A 23,220-nucleotide genomic window follows, 5' to 3' on the forward strand; every position below is an offset into this window, starting at 1 on the left:
GCAGGAGGACCACTTGAGGTTAAGAGTTTGAGATCAGCCTGGATAAAATTGTAAGATCACGTGTCAATAAAAAAGAAGAGTAGTCAGAGCATGTTAGAATTAGTGTCTGACTCCACCTTCTAGTAGCTGTAAAAGATGGTTACAATCCCTGTTTCTAGTCTCCTTATCTCTAGAGTAAGTATTGAAGATTAAGAGGACTAAGTGACTTCACACAACACTAAATATTCAAATTATTTGCTGCTATGGTCACTCATTTCCTTATTTCCATAGTGTGGAGGGAGTACCTATTGAAGATTTTGGAAGCTTGTCTAAATTTTATAGTTTTTGTCTTACTAAGGTGACAGAATTGGGCTGGGTGTGGTGGTGCACATGTTTAATCCCAGCACTCAGGAGGCAAAGTCAGGTGAATGTCTTGAGTTCAAGGCCAACCTGGCCTGCATAGTGAGTTCCAAGGCAGCCTGGGCTTTATAGAGAAATCTTATCTCAAAACAAACAAAAAAAACAAAAAGCGAATTGCTTTGTGGTAGTTGTGCACATATCTACTTTCGGTGGTGGTGCACGTGTATATGCTGTGTAGAATGGTATACATGTCTACTGTGTGGAGTGGTGCACGTGTATATGCTGTGTAGAATGGTATACATGTCTACTGTGTGGAGTGATGCACATGTCTACTGTGTGGTGGTGGTGCACGTGTATATGCTGTGTAGAATGGTATACATGTCTACTGTGTGGAGTGATGCGCGTGTCTACTGTGTAGTGGTGGTGCACGTGTATATGCTGTGTAGAATGGTATACATATCTACTGTAGAGTAGGGCACGTGTATATGCTATGTAGAATGGTATACATGTCTACTGTGTGGAGTGATGCACATGTCTACTGTGTGGTGGTGGTGCACGTGTATATGCTGTGTAGAATGGTATACATGTCTACTGTAGAGTGGTGCACGTGTATATGCTATGTAGAATGGTATACATATCTACTGTAGAGTGGGGCACGTGTATATGCTGTGTGGTGGTGGTGCACGTGTATATGCTATGTAGAATGGTATACATATCTACTGTAGAGTAGGGCACGTGTATATGCTGTGTGGAGCGGTGCACATATCTATATCCACCTGGATATGCTAGTTCTATCTTGTGTTTTGCAGCCTCTGCAACCCCATGTCAGGGTGTGGGATTCAGTAAGCCTTTCCACACTGCATGTCATTGGACTTGGAACTTTTGAGCGTGGAGTAGGATGCCTGGATTTTTCAAAAGCAGTAAGTCACAGTTATTTTTTTAAAGTAAGCAAGCTATGCCTGAGTTTGTTTTGTGTATGTGTATAGTCATGTGTCCATCCAAAAACGAGATGCTAGCAATTTTCAGCATAGCTATTGTTAAATAGCTACTATCGTAATCTAAGTACTAAATTTGATTTAGGGAGGATCAAGATATTACATTTATTTTGTCTGTCTGAGTCAGTGTTTTATTGCTGTAAAGAGACACCATGACAACAGCTTATATTTTTAAAAGCATTTAATTGGGGCTTAGTCCCAATTAATGGACCTTGAAGTGTAGTCCATTCTACAAGGCAAGAAGCATGGAGGCACATAGGCAGGTATGGTAGCTGAGAATTCTACATCTGGTTCTGCAGGCTAGAGAAAGAAAGAGACTCTGGGTTTGGCCTGGGCTTCTGAAACTCAAAGCCCACCCCAGTGGCACACACTTCCTCCAACAAGGCCACACCTCCTAATCCTTTGAAATAGTGCCACTCCCTGGTAATGAAACATTCAAATCTGTGAGCCTATAGGGCCATTCTTTTAACCACCACATTGTCTTTGTCCTGAGATAGATGCCAGTGTAGTGGTGGAAAATGGATAGAGGAAAAAAGACATAGTGTGGTAGTTCAAAATAAGCAATAAGATGCATTTTAATTTCAATTTGAATCATAGGAGGCATCCATCTTATAGTAAATTCAGACATGACCCTTCATTTCTATAAAATGTTTTTTGATGTAACATGAAATAAAACAGTTAGATTTTAGTATTCCCTAAAATCCATGAATTATCTTAGTTCGGAATTGATGATAGTATTAGTTTAATTTTATGTGTAGTGAGCTGGAGAAATGGCTCAGCGGTCAAGAGCACTTGCTGCTCTTGTAGAGGACCTAAGTTAAGTCCCCAGGACCCATGTGATGGATGGCTCACACCCATTTGTAACTCCAGTTCAAGCAGATCTGATACTCTCTTCTGACCTCAGCAGATACCAGTTAGTCATGTGGTACACACACACAAACACACACACGCGCACGCGCACACACGCACACACGCAGGTAAAACACACATTTAAAACTAAATTGTGTGTCGCAGTGTCATTTAAGCTTTGAGGGTTTATTGTGAGAACAAAGTAAGATGTTGCTCATCTGAACATTTTCCTTTTCTTGCATTAGCAGTTACATTTATAATGTATGTAAGAGGCCTCTTATGTTTTCACAGTCATATTTTAAGTTTTCAAGTGCACCCTTCTAGATTTTACTGAGCTTCATTTATACTTGGGAATGTATTTAGCTATTCATATTATGTCTTCAGTTCTTACCTGTCAGCAGCTGTATTCTGACTTACAGGAATTTTGGGAACATGAAAAAGTGAGACATTTGTAAAGCAAAAAATTTAGTTGAGTTTACCAGCTTTACTTGTTTGAAGACACTGAATGACTAGAGTCTGACAGGTCAGGAGCAGGGAAGACACCAGAACAAAGGCATGGATGGTAGGAGCTATTGTCATGGTTTGGTTCCATTGTTAATACTAAGACTGTCTGGAATGGCCCATGCTCTTTAGCTTTCTTTAATGCAGATAACCATTTCCATTGAGGCAGGGAAGACAGAAACAGCAAGCACCGCTCTCCATCTCCACTTTAGTGTCTCTTGTCCCAGAGACACTTAGTGTGCCACAGAGGCTGCTAGAAGTAGTTTGACACCATCCATAGTTCCTGCTCTTAGCCTTCTGTAACCTGTGCAAAGGAAGGTGGTTTTAGAAAAATAGTCACTTCCACTTATCTCATTTACTCATGTTAACATAAACCAAGTATGTCACAAACTGAAATCAGCATATTTTAACATACTCTATCAAGCTATGGAAAGTTCGTTACTCTAAAGTACATGGAATTGCGTATACTTCTTCTGTATAAAGAAATGCCTGGAGTGTTTTATAACAGCAGAAAGGAAGCATAAGATGGTGTGAGAGGACTAGGAGAGCCTTAGACAATGACTGTCATCTGATGGTGACCAGTGACTAACTGGCAGGTCGGAATCAGCCCAGCAGCAAAACAGGAAAAAAGTTAATGGATTTCTGTCATTCTAAAAAAGCGTAATTTTCTTATGAATAGTACATTCAGTTGTGTCTCAAAGGAGTTTAACAAAATTTTCATTATTAGTAGTTTTAATAATGGCATTTTTTTCTTCAACTTTACTTTTATTTAGGATTCAGGTATTCATTTATGCGTTATTGATGACTCCAATGAACATATGCTTACTGTATGGGACTGGCAGAAAAAATCAAAAGTAGCAGAGATAAAGGTAAATCAAAATAAGTTTTGGATATTATCTTTTAGAGTCCATTATTTGATAGGTACTTGGATTTATATTATGTGCAAATCCAGATTATAAGAATAAATTCATAACTCACAGTTTTTCCAAACTATTAGGAATCTGTGATATTAACACTACAGGTGGTTGTAAGTTAGAATTGCAGCTGCATTTACATGGGTCAGAAATGCTAAGAGTGCGGAGTGGCTTTGCTAAGTTCTTAAAGAAGAATATGTTTTTAAGGTTGGAGAGATGGCTCAGCAGGTAGAACTAACTGGTCCTGCGCTTGCAGCTGACCTGAGATCGTAGCTCCCAGCACCCACATCAGGTACCACCGGTGACACCTGTGATTAAACCCATGGCACCTGCACTTAGGCGCACGTACCATAACAGACACACAAATTAAAAAGTTAAGAAAGGAAGAATATGTATTTTGCTTCAGCTCCTTGTCTGTTTTGTCAGGATATATATATATATGTATATATATATATATATATATATATATCAAGTTTTAAGTTTTTGATTTAAAAAAATAAGAGTTTTGTTGTTGCTCTATATGTATGTAATTTCTGAAATAAGCAGGGTATATTTGATTGTACTTGAAAATGGCTGTCAGAAAACCTCACACCTTAAAAAACATAAATGAAGTCATAGATGGTCTTTGAACCATCACCATTCGGCATAGTTTACACTACTGACATGTAGGGAAATTGGAGCCAAATAAAATGCGTAAATCTTTCTCTTTTGTGGGAAGGTCTCCCAGGTGAGCACTGTGTTTTCCCCTGGCCATGCCTCCATCGCCTTTCCAGGATATGTTGCTAGTACAGAGCTCTATTTGCAGATACTCCACTCTGAGCACTGCTGTCTAAGATACTACACTATGTACCTCCAGCCCAGATTTCCCAGACATTGTATATGAATGTCCTCTACCACAAATCAATCAACTTAGTACAATCTCCTGTTGTCCCAACCAGTATTGCCTCCCAACATGGATGCTGTATCTATCGGAGACACCAGGGCCTCTCCTTTCTCATCCAGATCGCCACATTCCCCTAAATGTCCTTGTCTAGAATAGCTCACTGTAAAGCAAGCAAAGCTTGACTGCAGAGTATTTATTTCTGGTAGGACAGAAAGGAAAGCCTTCGTAGAAAAAGAATGAAGGCATTTTGCCAGGAATGACTGGTTCTAGGGCTAGATCCCTGGCCTTCTCTCCACCGTCTTCCTCCCTGTGTATTGACCTTACAGCAGTCTAACGGGGCACTCTTTCTGCTTAAGTCATAAAAACCTAAGGCCTGATAAATAACTTTTCTACTTTGTGTAAGTTTAAGGTTCAGTGTGGAACTGCTGCTGGAGTGGACAAATTGGCATGCCCATTTTGGAAAACTATTTGGCATTACCTGCTAAGGCTGAATGAACCTAGGCCTACTTGCTGACACAGTTGGTTTTCTCCAGAGTAACTAACATAACATAACTCCAACATAACTAGACTGATATATTCATGTGCAACTACTCTAGGCAGTTAGCTGGAGATGTGGTCCTTTTTTTTCTTTTCCAATGAATATTTTATGACATTTAGACTGAACATGAATGGATCTCACAAGTATAATGTTGAAAAAAAAAACTGTAAACATGAGAGCGGTACACTGCTTACAGTCCTATTCCAGTGAGACAGCACCTCTGGTTTGATTTCCTATGTAGCAGCGGGGGATAGGAAACTTAGAAAGCACCTGGCCTGCTTCTGGCTCTAGTGCTGTGAGCTTGAAGACAACACACATTGCTCCTGCATTGCACAGTGGAAGTGTGTGTGCTTTTCCAATATGTAAGAAGTATGGTGTCATTCTTACAAATTTCTTATAAATAAACAGGAGAAGAATTGATGTAATAGTATAAGGATGTCACATTTAAGCCTTGATTCTAGAAGTTTGTTCTTAAATTTCTTTTTTTAGGAAGTCAGGTGGTAGTGGCACACACCTTTAATCCTAGCACCCGGGAGGCAGAGGCAGGCAGATCTCTGTGAGTTTCAAGGCCAGCCTGGTCTACAGAGTAAGTTCCAGAACAGCCAGAGCTACACAGAGAAACTCTGTCTTGGGGCATAGGTGATTTAGGAAAATAAATCTTAAAAGAAAAGACATTTCCTAAAATATTTTCCCTGTCTATATAAGGAACCTATAATTGGACTTTGATAGCAATAAGAATATTTATTCTTCTAAAAGTGTCATTTTTTTTTCCACAGACAACAAATGAAGTTGTTTTGGCTGTGGAATTCCACCCAACAGATGCAAATACTATAATAACATGTGGTAAATCTCATATTTTTTTCTGGACCTGGAGTGGCAATTCACTAACAAGAAAACAGGGAATTTTTGGGGTAAGGATCAGAATGTTGTAACATAGATAATCTTTTTTATTGTTTTGTAAGCATAAAGTTACCATGTCAAAGAGAAACCTGAAGATTCTCATTTTATTGTAGAAATATGAGAAACCAAAGTTCATTCAATGTTTAGCGTTCTTGGGGAACGGAGATGTTCTCACTGGAGACTCAGGTGGAGTCATGCTCATCTGGGGCAGAACTGCCGTGGAACCCCCGCCTGGGAAAGGACCTAAAGGTATACTATTGTCGTCTTCCACGTGCTGCATAATTTTTACCTAGTGCCATGGTGGTCTTCGCCTTTTACCCAGCCAGGAGGAGAGTGTGTGCCGTAGTTAACATGAGCGTTTCCAACATGCCTGTGCTCCTTTAAGAGTACACGCAGTAATGTTTACCCACAGTCTCCCACCTGTCAGCGTCTTCACTTAGCAGTCACTCCGTTCTTTCTGGGTGTCTCTATTCTAGGTAATATATTGGAATACAGTGAAATGTGTGGCTTATTATAACTAAGCTTCTTTTTTATTTGGTTGGCTTTTTTTGTTTTTTAACACACTTTATGACATATCCAAGGCTGGTCTAGATCTCACTGTGTAGCCCCGGCTGACCTCAAACTCAACTCTCCTTCTGGGATTATAGATGTGGGACTCCCATGCCTGACTATAACTGGCTTCTTTTAGTTAGCATGTTTTCCAGGTCCATCATGTTAGGGCTGTTTTATTACCCATTTTTATGACATAATATTCAGTTATATAGGCATACCTATGTTTTGCTTATCCATTCACCAGTTGATGTATAATTTTAGAAAATAAATCTTTTTAAAACTTTCCCCCATTTTTCCACATGACCTAAGTCTGTTTGTTGACTTCAGCCCATGTTTAAACAAGGCCCTGGTTTCCATCGTGGACCTGGTAACTAATTTTCTAAGGCATTATCTTCTAAAAGCTGTCCTCTTGCCTCGCTAGCCTCACTTGATTGCTAGAGACCTCTGAATAAGCATCGTGGGCTCCAGATCACGATTGGGTGACATGGTTTCTTTTCTAGCCTCCTAGTTCTCAGCAGAATGTCTACTAGTGATTGTTATGTGCTGAGTAACTAACAAAGGCTTTTTTGCAAAGCTCCAGAGACATTGAAGTGGGAGGCTTGGGTTCTGGTCACAGCTTTATTACTAGATAACTGGTATTGTGCTTGTGACCCCCATAATTCTGACCTTGCTCTGCAGTCATAAGAGTGACACCACACTAATGTTGCACAAAACTATCACAAGAGGTAGCAGTGAAGTTTGGTGCTACATTTTACACCTTTTTCTGGATGGTTCTCAGTATTTTAGCAGCTTACTTTTCTGTAAGAAAATTTTTAGAGTACATAATATCAACATGAATGTGAAGGATTCTTTTCAGCCTTAAGCCTCTCTGTCCCCATGTTTCAATAACTTGCTGAGAATTGACTTTTGATTATGAAGTTATGAACGTTCTGAGTCTTCGCTCTGTAGCTCTGCTGAAGCTTGTTTCTAGGACACTAAGGTCTAATAAAAGGTGTTATTACTAGCATTTTTATTTCCCCATTATCATATTAGGTGTCTATCAGATCAGCAGACAAATCAAAGCTCACGATGGCAGTGTGTTTACACTCTGTCAGATGCGAAATGGGATGCTATTAACTGGAGGAGGGAAAGACAGAAAAGTAATTCTGTGGGATCATGATCTAAATCCTGAAAGAGAAATCGAGGTAAGGCTGGCAACAGAACACTAAAAATCTTAACATAGTAGAACTCTACTCATGCAGTTTATCCCATTTTTGAGATCACTTTTCTGGGAAACTAGTACATGTTCTTACCATTCCTTCCCCTCCCCCAGAAGAGAAAGCTTGTTATAGCACAGAGTGATCTGCTTTAAACAACGTAATTTGGAGTTTGAGGTCTTTATTGTATTTTGCAGTACAAGAAATTGAACTTGGGGCCTGACACAGGTTAGGCAATCAGTATGAGCAGAGGCATTTTGGAGCCCCTTCATGAAGAAGAAACGCCCCGTTTCAGGTCATTCTGTGTGATCATTGGTGTAAAGGTCACTGAGATTATATCACATAGTGTGTGTAAGTGAAATGGATCTCACAAAGAGGCCCATGAATAGCCTTTAGAACACTTTACAGTGCAGTCATCCTTTCCTATCTGTAAAGGAGTAGTTTCTGATCTCCCCATGGAGTCCAGAGATCTGTGTGTACTCAAGTCCCTTAAATAATGCTGTCAGGTATTTCTGTGTACTTACACATTAATTGTCTGTATACTGCTTACTGTATCTGATGCAGTATGAATGTTATCAAAATGTTTTACTGAGTTATTTAGGAACTATTGATGGGGTAGTACATATTCAGTACAGACAGGTTTTTTTCACTCTAGTATTTTCAGTCCCCGGTTGATTTAGTCCTTGGATGCAGAATCCACAGATAAAAGGTCAACTGTGTTTTTTTGATTCACTAAAACTTTTCTTTTTTGGTCCTTGTGACAGTCAAGAACATAAAACAAAACCCTGGGACATACGCTTTATGAGTTCCAAAAGAACTTACTACCTTTCCCCACACTTAACTCTTGGAATGATACAGAATATACATTTAGATTTTTCTGGAGTGGGCTAGAAGTGAGATCACTGTGAGAAGCTTATGCAGTCTGTGGGAGACCTTGTGCTGCAAAGATAATTATTATAAATGAGGCAAAGGATGTTGATAATAATACACTATAACTTCTGTGTGATAAAATGTAAGTGAACATTAAATTACAAAATGATGAGACCACCCCATTGTTTCAGGGTTAGAGTCTGCCTTTATTACCCTATATCTGCATACAGCTGTGAGCACTGCTATTCAGGTAGTAATTATTGCATGTTACTCTGTTTACAGTAACTTCGTGCATTCATTTGTTCCAGGTTCCTGATCAGTATGGCACAATTAGAGCTGTTGCAGAAGGAAAGGCAGAACAATTTTTAGTAGGTACATCACGAAACTTCATTTTACGGGGAACATTTAACGATGGCTTCCAAATAGAAGTGCAGGTAAGCTATGTGAGGCCAGCGGTTTCTATGTTATTTTTTGGTGACACCCTTTGGTTCTTACAAGGTTTTTCATTTTCAGGGTCACACAGATGAGCTCTGGGGCCTCGCTACACATCCCTTCAAAGACTTGCTCCTGACGTGTGCTCAGGACAGGCAGGTGTGCATGTGGGACTCAGCGGAGCACAGGCTGGAGTGGACCAGGCTTGTGGATGTGAGTGGGTAATTTCCCCGTGCAAACGCCTCCTGCTGCCGGATGGAAGCAGCAAAGAGAAAAGGACTAAGCATTGATATAAACTTGTGTCTATGGCTTGGTGAAGAGAGCCACATACACTCCCAGTTTTTCTCTGTTTCAGTTGTCAAATTAGACACTTCATCTATTTGTGGAGCATTAATTATGAAATATTTTGGCCACTATGGTGTTGCATTTAGTTTCAGTAAATGCTGTAACAGATGCTACCGTCTTCTTTATGAGTGAAAGTGATCTTGTATTTTGAAATATATGAGGTCTTTGTGTCTTTTTGGGGGGTAGGGGTGGAGTGCAGAAACAGCGTTTATCTGTGTATCTCTGGCTGTTCTGGAACTTGCTCTGTAGACCAAGCTGGCCTCAATCTTGTATGTCTGCCTCTGTCTCCCCACTGCTGGGATTAAAGGTGTGCACTGCCACCACCCAACACATATTTCTTAAGGTATTTGGTGTTACCCATATTGTTCCACTGCTTAGCCACAAACCAATTACCTTTTCCCTTTGCCAGTCAGTCCTACAGTTCCTTTTCAGTTGTATCTATATAGTATTTCTCATTGGTTTCAGTAAAGCTGTCCAGAATTTCATGTTCATGTGAAACAAGTAACTTAGATGTTTTTTCACAGTTCCCTTAGAGCTAAGGAGTCTTTCTCCTGTACCCTTTGTCTTAGTCAGGGTTCTGTTGCTGTGCAATTCCTAGAAAGGAAAACATTTAGCCGGGGCTGTAGTCCATTATCAGCGTGGCGGGACATGGTGCTGGAGAGGAAGCTGAGAGTTCTGCATCTTGATCCACAGGCAATAGGAAGTGAACTGTGTCCCACACTGGGCATAACTTGAGCATATGAGACCTCAAAAGCCATCCCCACAGTGACTCATTTCCTCCAACAGGGCCACACCTCCCAATAGTGCCACTCCCTATAACCAACTCTCAAACACATGAGTCTGTCCGGCTATACCTATTCAAACCATCACACCCTCAATGGCTGTCTTTTTCTCCTCTAGGAACCAGGACACTGTGCAGATTTTCATCCAAGCGGTACAGTGGTCGCCATCGGAACACACTCAGGCAGGTAGGGTCTTTAAGTGAGCTGAGTGATCCAAAATTATGGGCTGTTTGAATTACTGTAGAGTGTTGTCAATCTCATCTGGGAAATTCATCTCATATACAGCACACTTAATAATACTCTTGTGTGCACTTAGTCATCCTTTACTTAGCACTAAGTGAAGTGTAAGGCTAGAGGGGTTTGAAAATCACAAAAGCAGTTTGACTGGATAAAGGGATACGTGTGTGTCAAATACATATGCTCACCCACAGCATGAGCTCAGTCCCTGGAATCAAGAACCACCTCCTGGAAGTTGTCCTCTGCCCTCCATGTGCATGTCATGGCATGTGCACTCCCCATAATTCTCCCCCCCACACACACAGGTTTTTTAAAATCTTAAATGTTTAAAAAGTTATCTGGTTGAAACCCACTAAAATTACTTTCTAATATTTATGAAGCTGTGAGTTACTCAGTCTTAGTGACTTATACTAAAAGCAATGATTACTTGTTGGAGTTGTGAGTAGATAGCACATGAATGAGAGGACTGTTATAAATAACTACATATGTAGTGTTGGCCCTTAGTCTGTTCCATCTGGTGTGGAGCTGGTGACTGCAGGATCTACTCCAGATGCAATTTTCATTGTTCATTTTAGATACAATTCTGTGCTGGGTTAACACCTGCTTCTGTGCTTTTGATTCATAGACCTGACATTTGTTTTTATTTTTTCCTTCAGTCTGTGAACACTTCACTCTCTGAAACTGAAAAATTACTATTTTAGTCATCCAAATTATAATCACTTATCTTTTGTACCTGAGGGAAAGTCACATTCAGGGCTATAAGCTGGTTATTGTAAAACATTTCCAAGTTGTGCGTTAGCCAGAAAAATGACTGGTAAGATGTTTAACGATGTGTCTGTATTCATTTATAGATTTCAGCATCATGTCACCAAGTACCAAGTGTGTTAGTGACTCAGAGTCAGTCACCAATATGCATTGGTACTCCATTAAGGAAAGAAATCAAAGTACTTCTCCTGTAGTAATTTAACCAGGAGCTAGCCTGAGTTTAGTCCTCTCTCTCCCTGTGTCTTCCTTCTCTCTGTAGCTTTGGGTTCTGGCCAGCTGTAAACAGTTTGAGTCTATATCCCTGTGCTTTTTCTCTGTATGTATTGAACAGCTCAGAAAGGGCACGTCAGCTGAGAAGGAATGAAGCATTAGTGGCATGTATTTATTAGTACATGCATCCTGTTTGCTGTTCTCAGCAAAGGATTATCATAACACACATGCAGACACACATATATTGTTCTGGGTGAAAACCATGGAAAAGATTAAAGCTGTGCATTAGCTTAAGCAGATTGCATGGAAAATCCAAGGCAAGTTACACTGTTCTTTCAAATGCAGGTTAGACACAGTAGGATGGCATTATTAAGTCTTAAGTGACCTCAAGATGTATTATTAAGCAGGGCGTTGGCGGCGCGCGCCTTTAATCTCAGCACTCGGGAGGCAGAGACAGGTGGATCTCTGTAAGTTCGAGATCACCCTGGTCTACAGAGCGAGTTCCAGAACAGCCTCCAAAATAATACAGAGAAACACTGTCTCAAAAAACCAAAAAAAAAAAAAAAAACATTATTAACTCAGCTGTGAGGTCCAATAGTAATTAGTAAGAGATATTTTCACAATACTACATCTGCACAAATAAACACAAGAACAAATACATTATCAGTAATAAAATTGTCATTTTAAAAGTGTGTGGTGTATGTGGTGCCTGGGGATTGAACCCAGGGCCTTGTGTGCTAGACAAGAGCTCTACAACTGCCCAGAGACTGTATTGTATCATTTTTAAGGGGGAAAATGAGTGCATAAACATGAGTGGGCATAATTACCACTGCTCAATTTTATTGAGATATAATTTACCATAAAGTCCAGGAAAGTATATTATCTAATGGTTCTAGTACATTCATAGAGCTGTGTAATGTCATTTCAGACTGTTTTCATTAGCCCAGAATGAAATCCTTTACCCTAATAGCAGTTCCTCTATACCCACCTTCTGACCTTTTCAGCTACAGGCAGCTGATCAGCCTTTTCCTATAGGTTTGCCAGTTCCAGACATTTCATATGAATTGGGATCACACAGGCATGCCTTGGTTACTGGCTTCTTTCACTTGAAGTAAATGTATAGTAGTACTTCATTCCTTTTAATGGCCATTTGGCATTCCACTTTCAATAATGGACTAATCCTGCTACAAACATTTGTGTACAGGTTTGGTGTAGGGGTATGCTTTCCGTTATCTTGGATGTCAGTAGACAGGCCAGGCCATACAATTGTGTCTAATGCTTTGACAGACTTTTGTACATCACCGGTGTCATTTGCAATCCCACCAGCAACTTTAGAGGGCTTCAGTTTCCCACATCTTCACAGCATCTCCTCACCTGCCTGTGTTCTGGCCACCCAGGAGGGGCCGAGTAGAGTAGCTGATGGCATGGTTTGCATTTGCACCAGTCACTTGCTTACTATTCTAAGCAAACTGTATATTCAGATCCCGTCCCACACATGAATTACTGAGCTGTAAAGAGTCCTTTATCACATAAGTGATCGGTTGAAGTGGGCTTTTCTTCTCTTCTTGGCTTTACATCTTTTAATTTTTTTAAAACAGGCTTTCTCTTTGTAATCTTGGCTGGCCTCAAACTCAGAGGTTTTTGGTCTTATGTTTTCTTTCTTCTTTTGACTTTACATTTTTCTAATTACAAAAGTAACATTCCTTTTGATTTTGATTTTTATGTGTGTCTGTCTGTCTATTCCATGTATGCGTGGTCATTCTTGGAGGCCAGAAGAGGGTGTCGGATCCCCTGTAGCTGTGTAACAGGTGATTGTGACTACCCAGCATGAAACGTGGGTCTTCTGGAGGACCAGCAAGTACCCTTCACCACTCAGCTGTCTCCCTAGCCCCAGTTTCCTGTTTTCTCTAACTAGAGAATCATAAGCAAAAGAGCAAGGCCGTAGGACACTTCATCCAAAAGATATGATCATGGATGCATACTTCTAAAGGAAAAGAGACACGTCTATTTAAGGACATCAAGGTGGTTCTACCTCTAAATTGTCTGTGCATAAGCCATATATATACCCAACTATGGTGACAAGACTGTGATCCCAGCATTTGTGGGAAGGTAGGAGGATCAGGAATTCAAGGTCACCCTTAGCTATCGATCAAGTAGACAGCCATCCTGAGCTACATGAGACTCCACCCTTACCCCAAAAAAGACATCATGATAAAGGGTATTAGGTTTGTACATCAACTTACTATATGACAGATTATTTCCCATCCCCGATGGCCACCATGTTTAGAAAAGCCCATTAGATCCTTTAGGTTCCATAGAGCCTCATAGTGATGGCACATTACTCCCCAGTAGAAGCTCTGTTCTGATATATACACCCTAAAATAAGAAGTGATTAACTACAACGTGAAAACGCAGATTTTGTTTGTAGAGAATTCCCTTTGCTGGGACTTGGAGTGCAGCGAGGGGGGTGGGAGCACGAGAGCTGTGGGGACACTCTGCGCTAACAGCCTCGTCCACTTACTGTTACAAATCACTGCCTGGCTGGGGAGAGGATTCAATAGACACTGCTCTGGATGCACATAAGGTAACGACTGGGGTTTGGAGCCCCAGAATCCACATCAAAGTTAAGCAGGCCTGGCATCCAGCCTCTAATCCCAGCCCTCAGGAAGTGGAGACGGAAGCTGGCCAGCTAGAACAGCTGAACCCTCAAGCTCCTGCTGTGTTCAGTGAGAAGAGAAACCCTGTCTCAGTGGAGAATCAGCTTATGGCTTTCACACACATGCAAATTAAAGTCCAAAATAAAACACTATTCCAGAAATAGAAGAATCAACTTGCTGAGTGTTTAAAGAAGTAGAAAAAAATACACAAGAGTTCATCTTTTGTTTTTAAGTAGCTGCTATCTTTAACAGTGTAGGTTTCTATACATGAGAACATGATCTGGGCTTTGTTGCTTGCTAAGGTTGCTTCCAAACAGACTTTTTAAAATGTATGTAGTTTTCCTAGGAAAATTAAAATGACCTAGAAATAGTCAATATTAGTTAGGGATTTGCCAACTTTATTGTTACTTATTTAAAATTATTAAAGTTTCATAATCATTAAAACTTGAAGCCTGGTATTCATAGTAACTCTGTATCTCAAGATTCAATTAGTCTTAGTTGTGATGTCATCTTGTTCCCTTTCCGAAAAGGCAGCTCTCAGTGCTTACAGTGGTAGCCTGAAGATTGGTGAATAACAGTTCAAAACAAACCTACAGTCTGTGGGCACCGTCAGCTGCGCCAACGTATGTTCAGTAAACAAGGACCATATGGCTCCCGTGTGCCAACTTCCTACTGCTTGGCCTTTAAACTCAAGTATGTGGAGAAGGCTGTTAAATGACAGAGTATATGGGTTAAATTAGCTACCTAGAGAAATTCCAGCCCCTCACTCACAAAACTACTAAAATTCAATCCTGAATTTGTCCCTTGTTCCTGCCTACCTTCCTGGCTGTACAGCTGCCATTGTCCTAACCTCCCTCAAGGCTCGCTTCATCCCGCATCCTCCTTACAAGTTCTTCTGTGCCCACTCTTACTCATTTCCTTTGTGAGTTCTGTTGTTTGCTGACCGTCCCTGGGATTACCGTTTAGTCATTTCCTTTCTCCACTGCCCCATTGCTGCCTTTCAGTTCTAGTATAATCACTCTTCAAAACCTTGACCCTGTCATTTTATTTTTCTGTCTAAACAATGCCTGACAAGAGGTAGAGTTGACATTCATTGAATTCCTAAGTAGAAATAAAAACACAACTAGACCCATGTCCATCTAGCAGCATTTTTTAAAAACAACCTTGATTAGAACATAGAAGCACAATCGTAGTTAAAAGATTAATACTTAAATTTCTTAAATTAAAAGTGTAGCGGGGCATTGGTAGCGCACGCCTTTAATCTCAGTACCCAGGAGGCAGAGGGATTTCTGTGAGTTCGAGGCCAGCCTGGTCTACAGAGTGAGTTCCAGGACAGCCTCCAAAACAATACAGAGAAACACTGTCTCAAAAAACAAAAACAAACAAACAAAAAGTTAAAAGTGTAGAAAAGGACTGGAGAGATGGCTCGTTGGTTAAGAGCACTGGCTGCTCTTCCAGAGGACCTGGGTTCAGTTCCCAAGCCCACATGGCAGAAACTGTGTGTAACTCTGGTTCCGGGGGACTCGACAGCCTCTCACAGACATATGTAGGCCAAATGCTAATGCAAATAAAACTAAAATAAATGAAATCTGAAAAAAAAATGGTAGAAAAAGTCAGCTACTCTTTCCTGTAAATGTTACTATCTGAAGGTAGTTTTTGTTTTTTCCTTCTGAAACAGGTGGTTTGTTCTGGATGCAGAAAGCAGAGATCTGGTGTCCATCCACACAGATGGGAACGAGCAGCTCTCTGTGATGCGCTACTCAGTAGGTGGGCAGTCTCCCCCCCCCCATTGGTGTGCACTCACTGAGATCACATTTACTCGTCGATGAGGTTCACTCCTTTTATCTGTTTGCAAAAGTTGTGATGCATCTCCTGAATATCAGGTTAAACTCCACTACTGGCAATTATAAGAAACCCAAAAAATTAAACAGCATAATCATCATCTAGCCTGTATTGACCATGAACTATCACAGCTGCAGTAGCAGTTAAAAACAGTACAACCAAATCATACTGTGTACACTAGAATCTTTATATAGTAAGCTAAATGTAGTCGTACTTTCTCATTGGGACCACTCGCCCCAATAATAACACAGACTCATTAATTATGAAAGCTTGGCCTTTAGCTTAGGCTTATTCCCAACTAGCTCTTAATAACTTAACCTGTTTCTATTAATCTGTGCTCTGCCAAATGACCTTTTACCTTTCTTCCATTCTGTATGTCCGACCCTCTCTGGGTCTCGCTGGCATCTGTCGTGTGCTATAGATTCATTTCCAGTTCCTCTCTCCCTGCAAGTTCTGCCTATGCTCTCCTGCTATTAGCTATTCAACTTTTTATTAAGCCAATCACAGCAATACATCTTCACACAAAATACAGATATCCCACAATAGTTGAATGTTATATCTAAACAGCAACCTGTTCTTTTTATATAAGAGGATATAAGCAGTGGAGAATGGAGTTCAGTGGTAGAATACTTGCCTTGGGTTCAGTCCTTGTCATTGCCAAAAAGTTGTAGAAGAAATAACCAGAATGCACACTAATAGCCAAATACTATATATAACTCAAAATAATGTTAAATAATAACTGTTACTATATAAAATACTTAGTAATTCATTATAAGAATTTTTAACTCGTTCAGCTTTAAGTAATTCTTTGTACTTTTCAGAATATTTTCACAGTATTCCAGTTTTTTGTTGTTATTCATGTGGTTTGATTTATATTACTCTTTTCTAGAGTCAATCTGATATTTTTTGAGGCATAGTCTTTCCCTAGCCAGCTTGAAACTCATAATTCTCCTGCCTCTTAGAAGAACTGGGGTTATAGGCATGCATACGTGGAATTTCTTACATCTGCACATTTTTGGTTGGTTGGTTTTGCCTTTGTAGTGCTAGAGGTTGAAACCAGGCCTCCATGTACCTGACAGGTAAAGACTTCATCAAGGAGCTACATCTTTGGCCCAGAGAATATATTCTCACAGCTATTGATTAAGAATAAAGAGAGGATGTTTGATTGGCTCCTTCATTGTTTCCAAAGAAGCACAAACATGAAGAAAAATTAGTTTGATTTCTGTTGTTTTTCACATGTATGTATGTGCACATATTTCAGAAGACAACTCTTGTTAGGTCATTCTATCCTTCTACCTCGTGGTTCCTAGGCTTGAACGAGGTCATCAAGCATGTCAACAGTTCCCTTTTCTGCCTGCCCCAGTACAGTCATTTGAGACAGCAGTGTTTCCTGGTTTGCTTTTTTTAGGTTTTGTTTTTTAATGCTGTAATTACAACCTCTACAAAATGTAGCATTTAAAATCAGTGGTCTGTCCAGTTGTCAGTTTGCTTAGCATAGCGGTAGGTATAACCAGAGATGACACAGAACCAGAGAATGTAATGTGTTCCTTCCTAAGAAGACCTACCCTGATGTTGGTGGCGTCAGATGTGCTTGCCTATGCTGTACATAGCTTACTGCATGAACAGTGTATGCTTCCACCAGTAAATGTAGGGAATTTGTTCTGAACCCATCCTCTGACTATAGGGGGACAAGACCATCGAGTATCTCCAAGGAAGGATTCTATGTTAAACTGGGTTACCATTTGATTTTAGGAGATGCTAAGTGATTGGATTTGTTCATAAAATGCCAAATAACAGTTACATTGATGAGGTTTAACATTTTTTTATAGAACCAATAAGGTAGCAATACATACAGACATTTTTCCAGTCAGCACTTTTTCATGTTTAATTCTAGATGGTACTCTCCTGGCTGTAGGATCTCATGACAACTTTATTTACCTCTACTCGGTCTCAGAAAATGCAAGAAAATACAGCAGATATGGAAAATGCACTGTAAGTAGCAAGATAGAATGACCTAAGCTACAAAGTAATTGAGAAATTGTGTTCTGCTAAAAGGAGAATTGTTCAACTTGATGTAGCCCATGTTTTCTCCTGATAACTGATTTAAACTCTATTTCTGTGAAACCTGAGATCACCTGTACTAGAATGCATGGGTCCCTTACCTCGATCCACAGTACCTTATAAACTAGCTATGGTGGCACACTCTTGGCACATGGCAACGGAGGATCAGTATACAGGGTCATCCCCAGCCATGAAGTAAGTTTGAGACCAACCGAGGACATGTGAGACCCTACCTCAGTTAGCGAAGAGGGGAAACCTGGAGGTATCTGATTGGGAAGGAGTTTGCTCCTGCAGAGGACCTGGGTACCAGCACCCACATGGAGCTGCTCTCATCCACCCGTAACTCCAGCTCCAGGGGATCTGGTGTTTCTGCTCTCTGTGGGCAGTGCACATGCCCACACACATAATGGAATACCTTTTTAGAAAATTGTAATTACCTGCCTCTAGAACACTGCTATGGGTCCTGGGAAGGTACTCCCTACAGTTGAGCTTAGTATTAATCTTTCTAGTGAGTTTAAAGCAGTTTGTTCAAGCTATTTCTGTAGGAAACTGTTTGATAAACAATCTTTCTGCATAGTCCAGGCTGGCCTTGAACTCACAGAGATCTTCCCTGCCTCTGCCTCCAGAGTGCTAGGATTAAAGGTGTGTGTCACCACACCCTAGCTCTGGGAAACTTTACCTCAATGTCCCATGTTTCTGCCCATCCCCAATATCCTATGTCACCTGTTTGTCATTAAAATAGAATAACTTTAGCAATGTCTGCATTTAAGAAAATTAGCAGAAACACATATGCTGTTATTCATTTCCCCATTTCTGAAGGTAACAGGTTATCTTTATAATATGGAAGTTAAATTCTATAAACAAGCTACATACTTCACTAAAGAAATTGCCTGGGCACCAGTTTGCATTCTGTGTCTACTGTTGTGGGAGTTAAGTATTGCATAGAAATAAACGTGCTTTCCAGAGATGCAGGTAATATGCAGAGAACATCTGTGTTAGGATAAAGGCTTAGAGGATTGTGCGTTACCATGATTAATCTGCTTAACCTCCAGACAGCAGAGGCAGACATGAGACTTGTCTGTCAGTGTGTTAGCATGCCCTCATGCACACTCAGAAATAGCTAGTAACCATGCATACCATTCTGGCTTTAAACATTGATCTCTTGTGGCTAATGTTTTCAACTGCAAGTGGTTCCTGACCTGTTTTCCAACATACCCACAGTCTCTAATATTCAGGAAACTTAAAACTCCCAAACTTCACTGTTCAGTTCACTTAAACATACATGGAGCCGGGCGTTGGTGGCGCATGCCTTTAATCCTAGCACTCGGGAGGCAGAGGCAGGTGGATCTCTGTGAGTTCGAGGCCAGCTTGGTCTACAGAGCGAGTTCCAGGACAGCCTCCAAAGCCACAGAGAAACCCTGTCTCGAAAAACCAAAATATATATATATATATACATGGATCTGCGGTGCTATGAGCAGGGTTGCGGGTCCAAAAAGAGTTTGGGACACGTTTAATTTGGCTTCAGGAGACTGGAATAATTAAGAAGCTTGTGAGTCATTAAAAACTATCTGAGACACATTGAGTTTATTGACTTAAAATAATGTAAGCAGGAGGCTTTTAATTCTAAAAGTACAAAGTTAGACACACTCTTTTCATATAGCCTGTCTGTTGGCCTTGATAAATCATAAGATCTGCAGGACATGCCTGAAATAGGTTATTGGGAATCATTAAATGCTTACATGTAAACTAACAGTTAAGCATTTAGTAGTTTTGTTGTTTTAATTTCCAGTGTTAAAAGCTAAGCAGCAAAAGATCACTGTTTTCCTATTTAAGGAGAGTTTTGAAGAATCAGATGATTAACTTGGGTCCAGCTGTTCTGCAGGAATGCAATGTTGGGTCACTTTCCACTACCCAGAACATTCTTTGGCGATAGGAATTTGTCTAGGAGAGTTCTAACTATTTATAGGGACCATACACAGCCCAGGAAAACTTCTATGTGCATAATCTGTAACAGAAATTTCTTTCTCAAGACAAGTGTCGCCCCATTGGGCCATATGGTAAGTGGGTTAAAGACAAGCCTGAGAATGTAACACAGGGAGTACCTGCTTGTCTCTGGTGTGGATAAAGCCAGGGTGGCACCAGGTTTGGAGCACTTGACAGTGTTCTGTTGTTGTATCTCCCTGCATTCTCGCCTTCTAACAGGGCAGGGTCTAAAGAACTGAAGAACCTGTTCTGGGTCCCTTTGGTGCCATACATAGGCTCTGATGCTGCCCCATCCCTTAGGAGGCCTGGCGTACGGGTGCTGAGAAAGCACTGTTCGCAAATTACACTGTCACTCAAAACTAAATGCTGTCTTATAACCTTTCTTTCCTTAGGGACATTCTAGCTACATCACACACCTTGACTGGTCCCCAGACAACAAGCATATAATGTCTAACTCGGGCGACTATGAGATACTGTACTGTAAGTATGAGCAATCGTGGGGCTCAGATATGTTTGCCAGGCAGTGCTACGAAGGCTGTGTGGAATGGGAATGGTGAAGTGTGTGCTGGCCTCTAACTTAACAGCACATGTTACTCCAGGCTAAGTAATGAGGCTCCCATGCAGTTCCTTTCCAAGAAAGCAACGCATTAATTTAACGGTGCTGAACTGACATCAGATGTTGCCATGAGAGATTTTTCTGTGAAACTGAGGCAGCTCTGAATGGCTTCATTTAGCAGCTTTTCCTGGAGGCAGGAGCCTTTATGCTTTCAGACACTTTGTAATTCTGTTCTGTAAGGTCCGGATACACACTTTTTTCCCCTGTTAAGTGTATCTCAATGTTGTTCAGTGTATGGGTTATAAATGCAAGTAAATGTGACCAGTTTGACTCAAGATGCACTCATTACATTCCCTGTTTGTCATTTCCTAAAGGGGACATTGAGAATGGCTGCAAACTGATCAGGAACCGGTCAGACTGTAAGGACATTGACTGGACGACATACACCTGTGTGCTGGGCTTTCAAGTCTTTGGTAAGAACATCACACTAATGTGGGGAGTGTGTGAGCTTTTTACACTGTGTTTACTGGGTAAACTGATGGTGGCACACGCCTTTAACCTCAGCAGCTGGAAGGCAGAAAGGTCCAGTGTACTGATTGAGCCAATGTGAGAACACCAGTTGGGTAAACTACCTTCCAGTGTTCCCCAAGTGGATTGAAGCTTTCAAATTAGTAAAGACATTTTTTAAAACAGTAGCTCTAGTGGGATCTCATCCACATGTACAGCTTACCTAAAGTGTGAATCAGTCATAAAATTCATCATGCTTGCAATATTTTCCTTGCTCCCAAAGAAACCATTTACCCATCTCTCCCTCTGCCCTGGTGGTTTTCAACTGTGGGTCTGATGACCCTCTCCCAGAGGTAAAATCACAGTTATGAATGAAGTAGCTATGAAATAATTTGGTTGGGGGTCCCCATATGAGGAACTACATTAAAGGGTCTTAGGAAGGTTGAGAACCACTGCTCTATCCAAACCCAGCAACACTGCACTCCCCTGCTTTCTGCCAGTTTCTTTCTTCATATAAACGGGCACATACACAACTGCGGTCCAGTGACGGTGGCATGGAGCAGTCCTTCTCTTACAGCTCTGATGCCTGTTGTATGAGTGGTAGAGAGCATATTTTCTTTATTCATCAGTAGGTTGTGTCTGCTCTTCGGTATTACAGTGATGCTGTATACGTGGACAGAGTTTTTATAGGCAGGTTCCACTCCAGTGTGGCATTGCTAAGTCCTGTGGCCTTTGAGAACTACTAGTGTGTGAATGTGCCATGTACATTCTATGGTGGTGTACATGAGAATTACAGGGATTTGGTGGCCTTGCCAAAATGTGACCCCCCCCCCATCCAGGGTATTCAGTTGTCCTAGTGCCATCTGTTAAATATTAAGATGTTTTAAAGATAAAATTGGGGAATTATAGGGCTGAAGTGATGACTTACTTGGCAAAGTGCATGAGGACCCAAATTCAGACTTGCAGCTAGCATGAACCTACAGTTCTGTCACTGGTATGGGTCCCTAAAGGCCATCGGCCTACCTGAATCCGCTCTTTAGGGTTAGCAAGTGACCCTGTCTCACATCATGTAGATGGTTCCATGGGTACAGGCACTTGCTTCGCAAGCCTGAAGACCTGAGTTTGAACTTCCAGAGCCCACCTAAAAATCTGGGCATTGTTTTTTTTTTGTTGTTTTCTTTTGTTTGTTTTCTGAGCCAGGGTTTCTCTGTGTTGTTTTGGAGGCTGTCCTGGAACTCACTCTGTAGACCAGGCTGGCCTTGAACTCACAGAGATCCGCCTGCCTCTGCTTCCCGAGTGCTGGGATTAAAGGCGTGCACTACCAACGCCTGGCTGGTCATTATTATAAACATGCCTATAACCCCAACTTTGTGAGGCCAGCCAGGCAGATCCTGGGAGCTTGATGGCAAGCCATTCTATCATAACAGTAAGATTTAACTTATGTGTAAAGAGTGCTTGCTTGGGAGTATGTATGTGTGCCGTGTGCGTGCGAGTTGAATCCCATGAAACTGGAGCTCAGGATGGTTGTGAACCCCCGTGCAGGTCTAGGGCCGGAGCCCAGCGCTTCTGCAGCAGCTGCCCCACAATCTCCTGACAACAGACCTGCCATCTCCCCTGAAATGATTTATTCCCAGGGCTAGAAAGGCAGATCTGATTTAATTCCCAAGCACCCACTGTGGCTCCCAATGGTGGGCTGTTCAGGGGGTCAGATGCCCTCTTCTGACTCCTGTGGTCACTAGGCACACATGTGCAAGCAAACACTCACACTCATACACATTAACAAGAAGTTCTCCAATGTAGGACTCAGCCAGGGAGATCAACACTTCAACCTAAATGTTCCAGTTTTTCTCATCTGACCATGATCACCATGTCTCAGTAGCTTGCTAAGCACATTAGGTGTGTCTTTCTGAAGACAGGAAAATTCTGCAGGATAGCACACTAGGCTTCCCTGAGGGAGCACGTAGTCCCCTCTGCTGCCTGTGACTCTGCTCTAGAAGTAATTGATGACTTTAAAAACAGGGCTAGTTGTTCAGCACCACCCGTTGCTTCCCGTCTTGAGGTCTCAGGGTATGTGTAATATCAGTTATATTTTCAGGCTAATTTTGTCCACCTTTTTCTCCAGGTGTCTGGCCAGAAGGATCCGATGGGACAGACATCAATGCACTGGTGCGGTCCCACAATAGAAGGGTGATAGCTGTGGCCGATGATTTCTGTAAAGTTCATCTGTTTCAGTATCCGTGCTCCAAAGCAAAGGTGAGCTCAGCTCAGCGGAAACCAGCACTGCCCTACCTTCTGCTTGGGGAGAT

The 23,220-nt window shown here is 41.3% G+C and overlaps 1 protein-coding gene across 7 annotated transcripts in view; it reads left to right on the top strand.

Annotated features, from left to right (window-relative positions):
• Eml4 (EMAP like 4) overlaps window positions 1-23,220 on the top strand; it is a 113,493-nt gene that overhangs the window by 87,380 nt on the left and 2,893 nt on the right. For all 7 annotated transcript variants that reach the window (XM_040739088.1, XM_040739087.1, XM_040739089.1 and 4 more), the window contains 13 exons: window positions 1,149-1,259; window positions 3,458-3,553; window positions 5,796-5,930; window positions 6,033-6,168; window positions 7,504-7,655; window positions 8,846-8,971; window positions 9,051-9,182; window positions 10,215-10,282; window positions 15,644-15,732; window positions 17,702-17,799; window positions 20,244-20,331; window positions 20,782-20,880; window positions 23,037-23,167. In XM_040739088.1, coding sequence (XP_040595022.1) covers window positions 1,149-1,259; window positions 3,458-3,553; window positions 5,796-5,930; window positions 6,033-6,168; window positions 7,504-7,655; window positions 8,846-8,971; window positions 9,051-9,182; window positions 10,215-10,282; window positions 15,644-15,732; window positions 17,702-17,799; window positions 20,244-20,331; window positions 20,782-20,880; window positions 23,037-23,167 — 1,461 coding nt within the window. The remainder of the gene's footprint in view (window positions 1-1,148; window positions 1,260-3,457; window positions 3,554-5,795; window positions 5,931-6,032; window positions 6,169-7,503; window positions 7,656-8,845; window positions 8,972-9,050; window positions 9,183-10,214; window positions 10,283-15,643; window positions 15,733-17,701; window positions 17,800-20,243; window positions 20,332-20,781; window positions 20,881-23,036; window positions 23,168-23,220) is intronic.

Source organism: Mesocricetus auratus, unplaced genomic scaffold, assembly GCF_017639785.1.
Source record: "Mesocricetus auratus isolate SY011 unplaced genomic scaffold, BCM_Maur_2.0 Super-Scaffold_100676, whole genome shotgun sequence".
NCBI classification, from domain to species: Eukaryota; Metazoa; Chordata; class Mammalia; order Rodentia; family Cricetidae; genus Mesocricetus; species Mesocricetus auratus.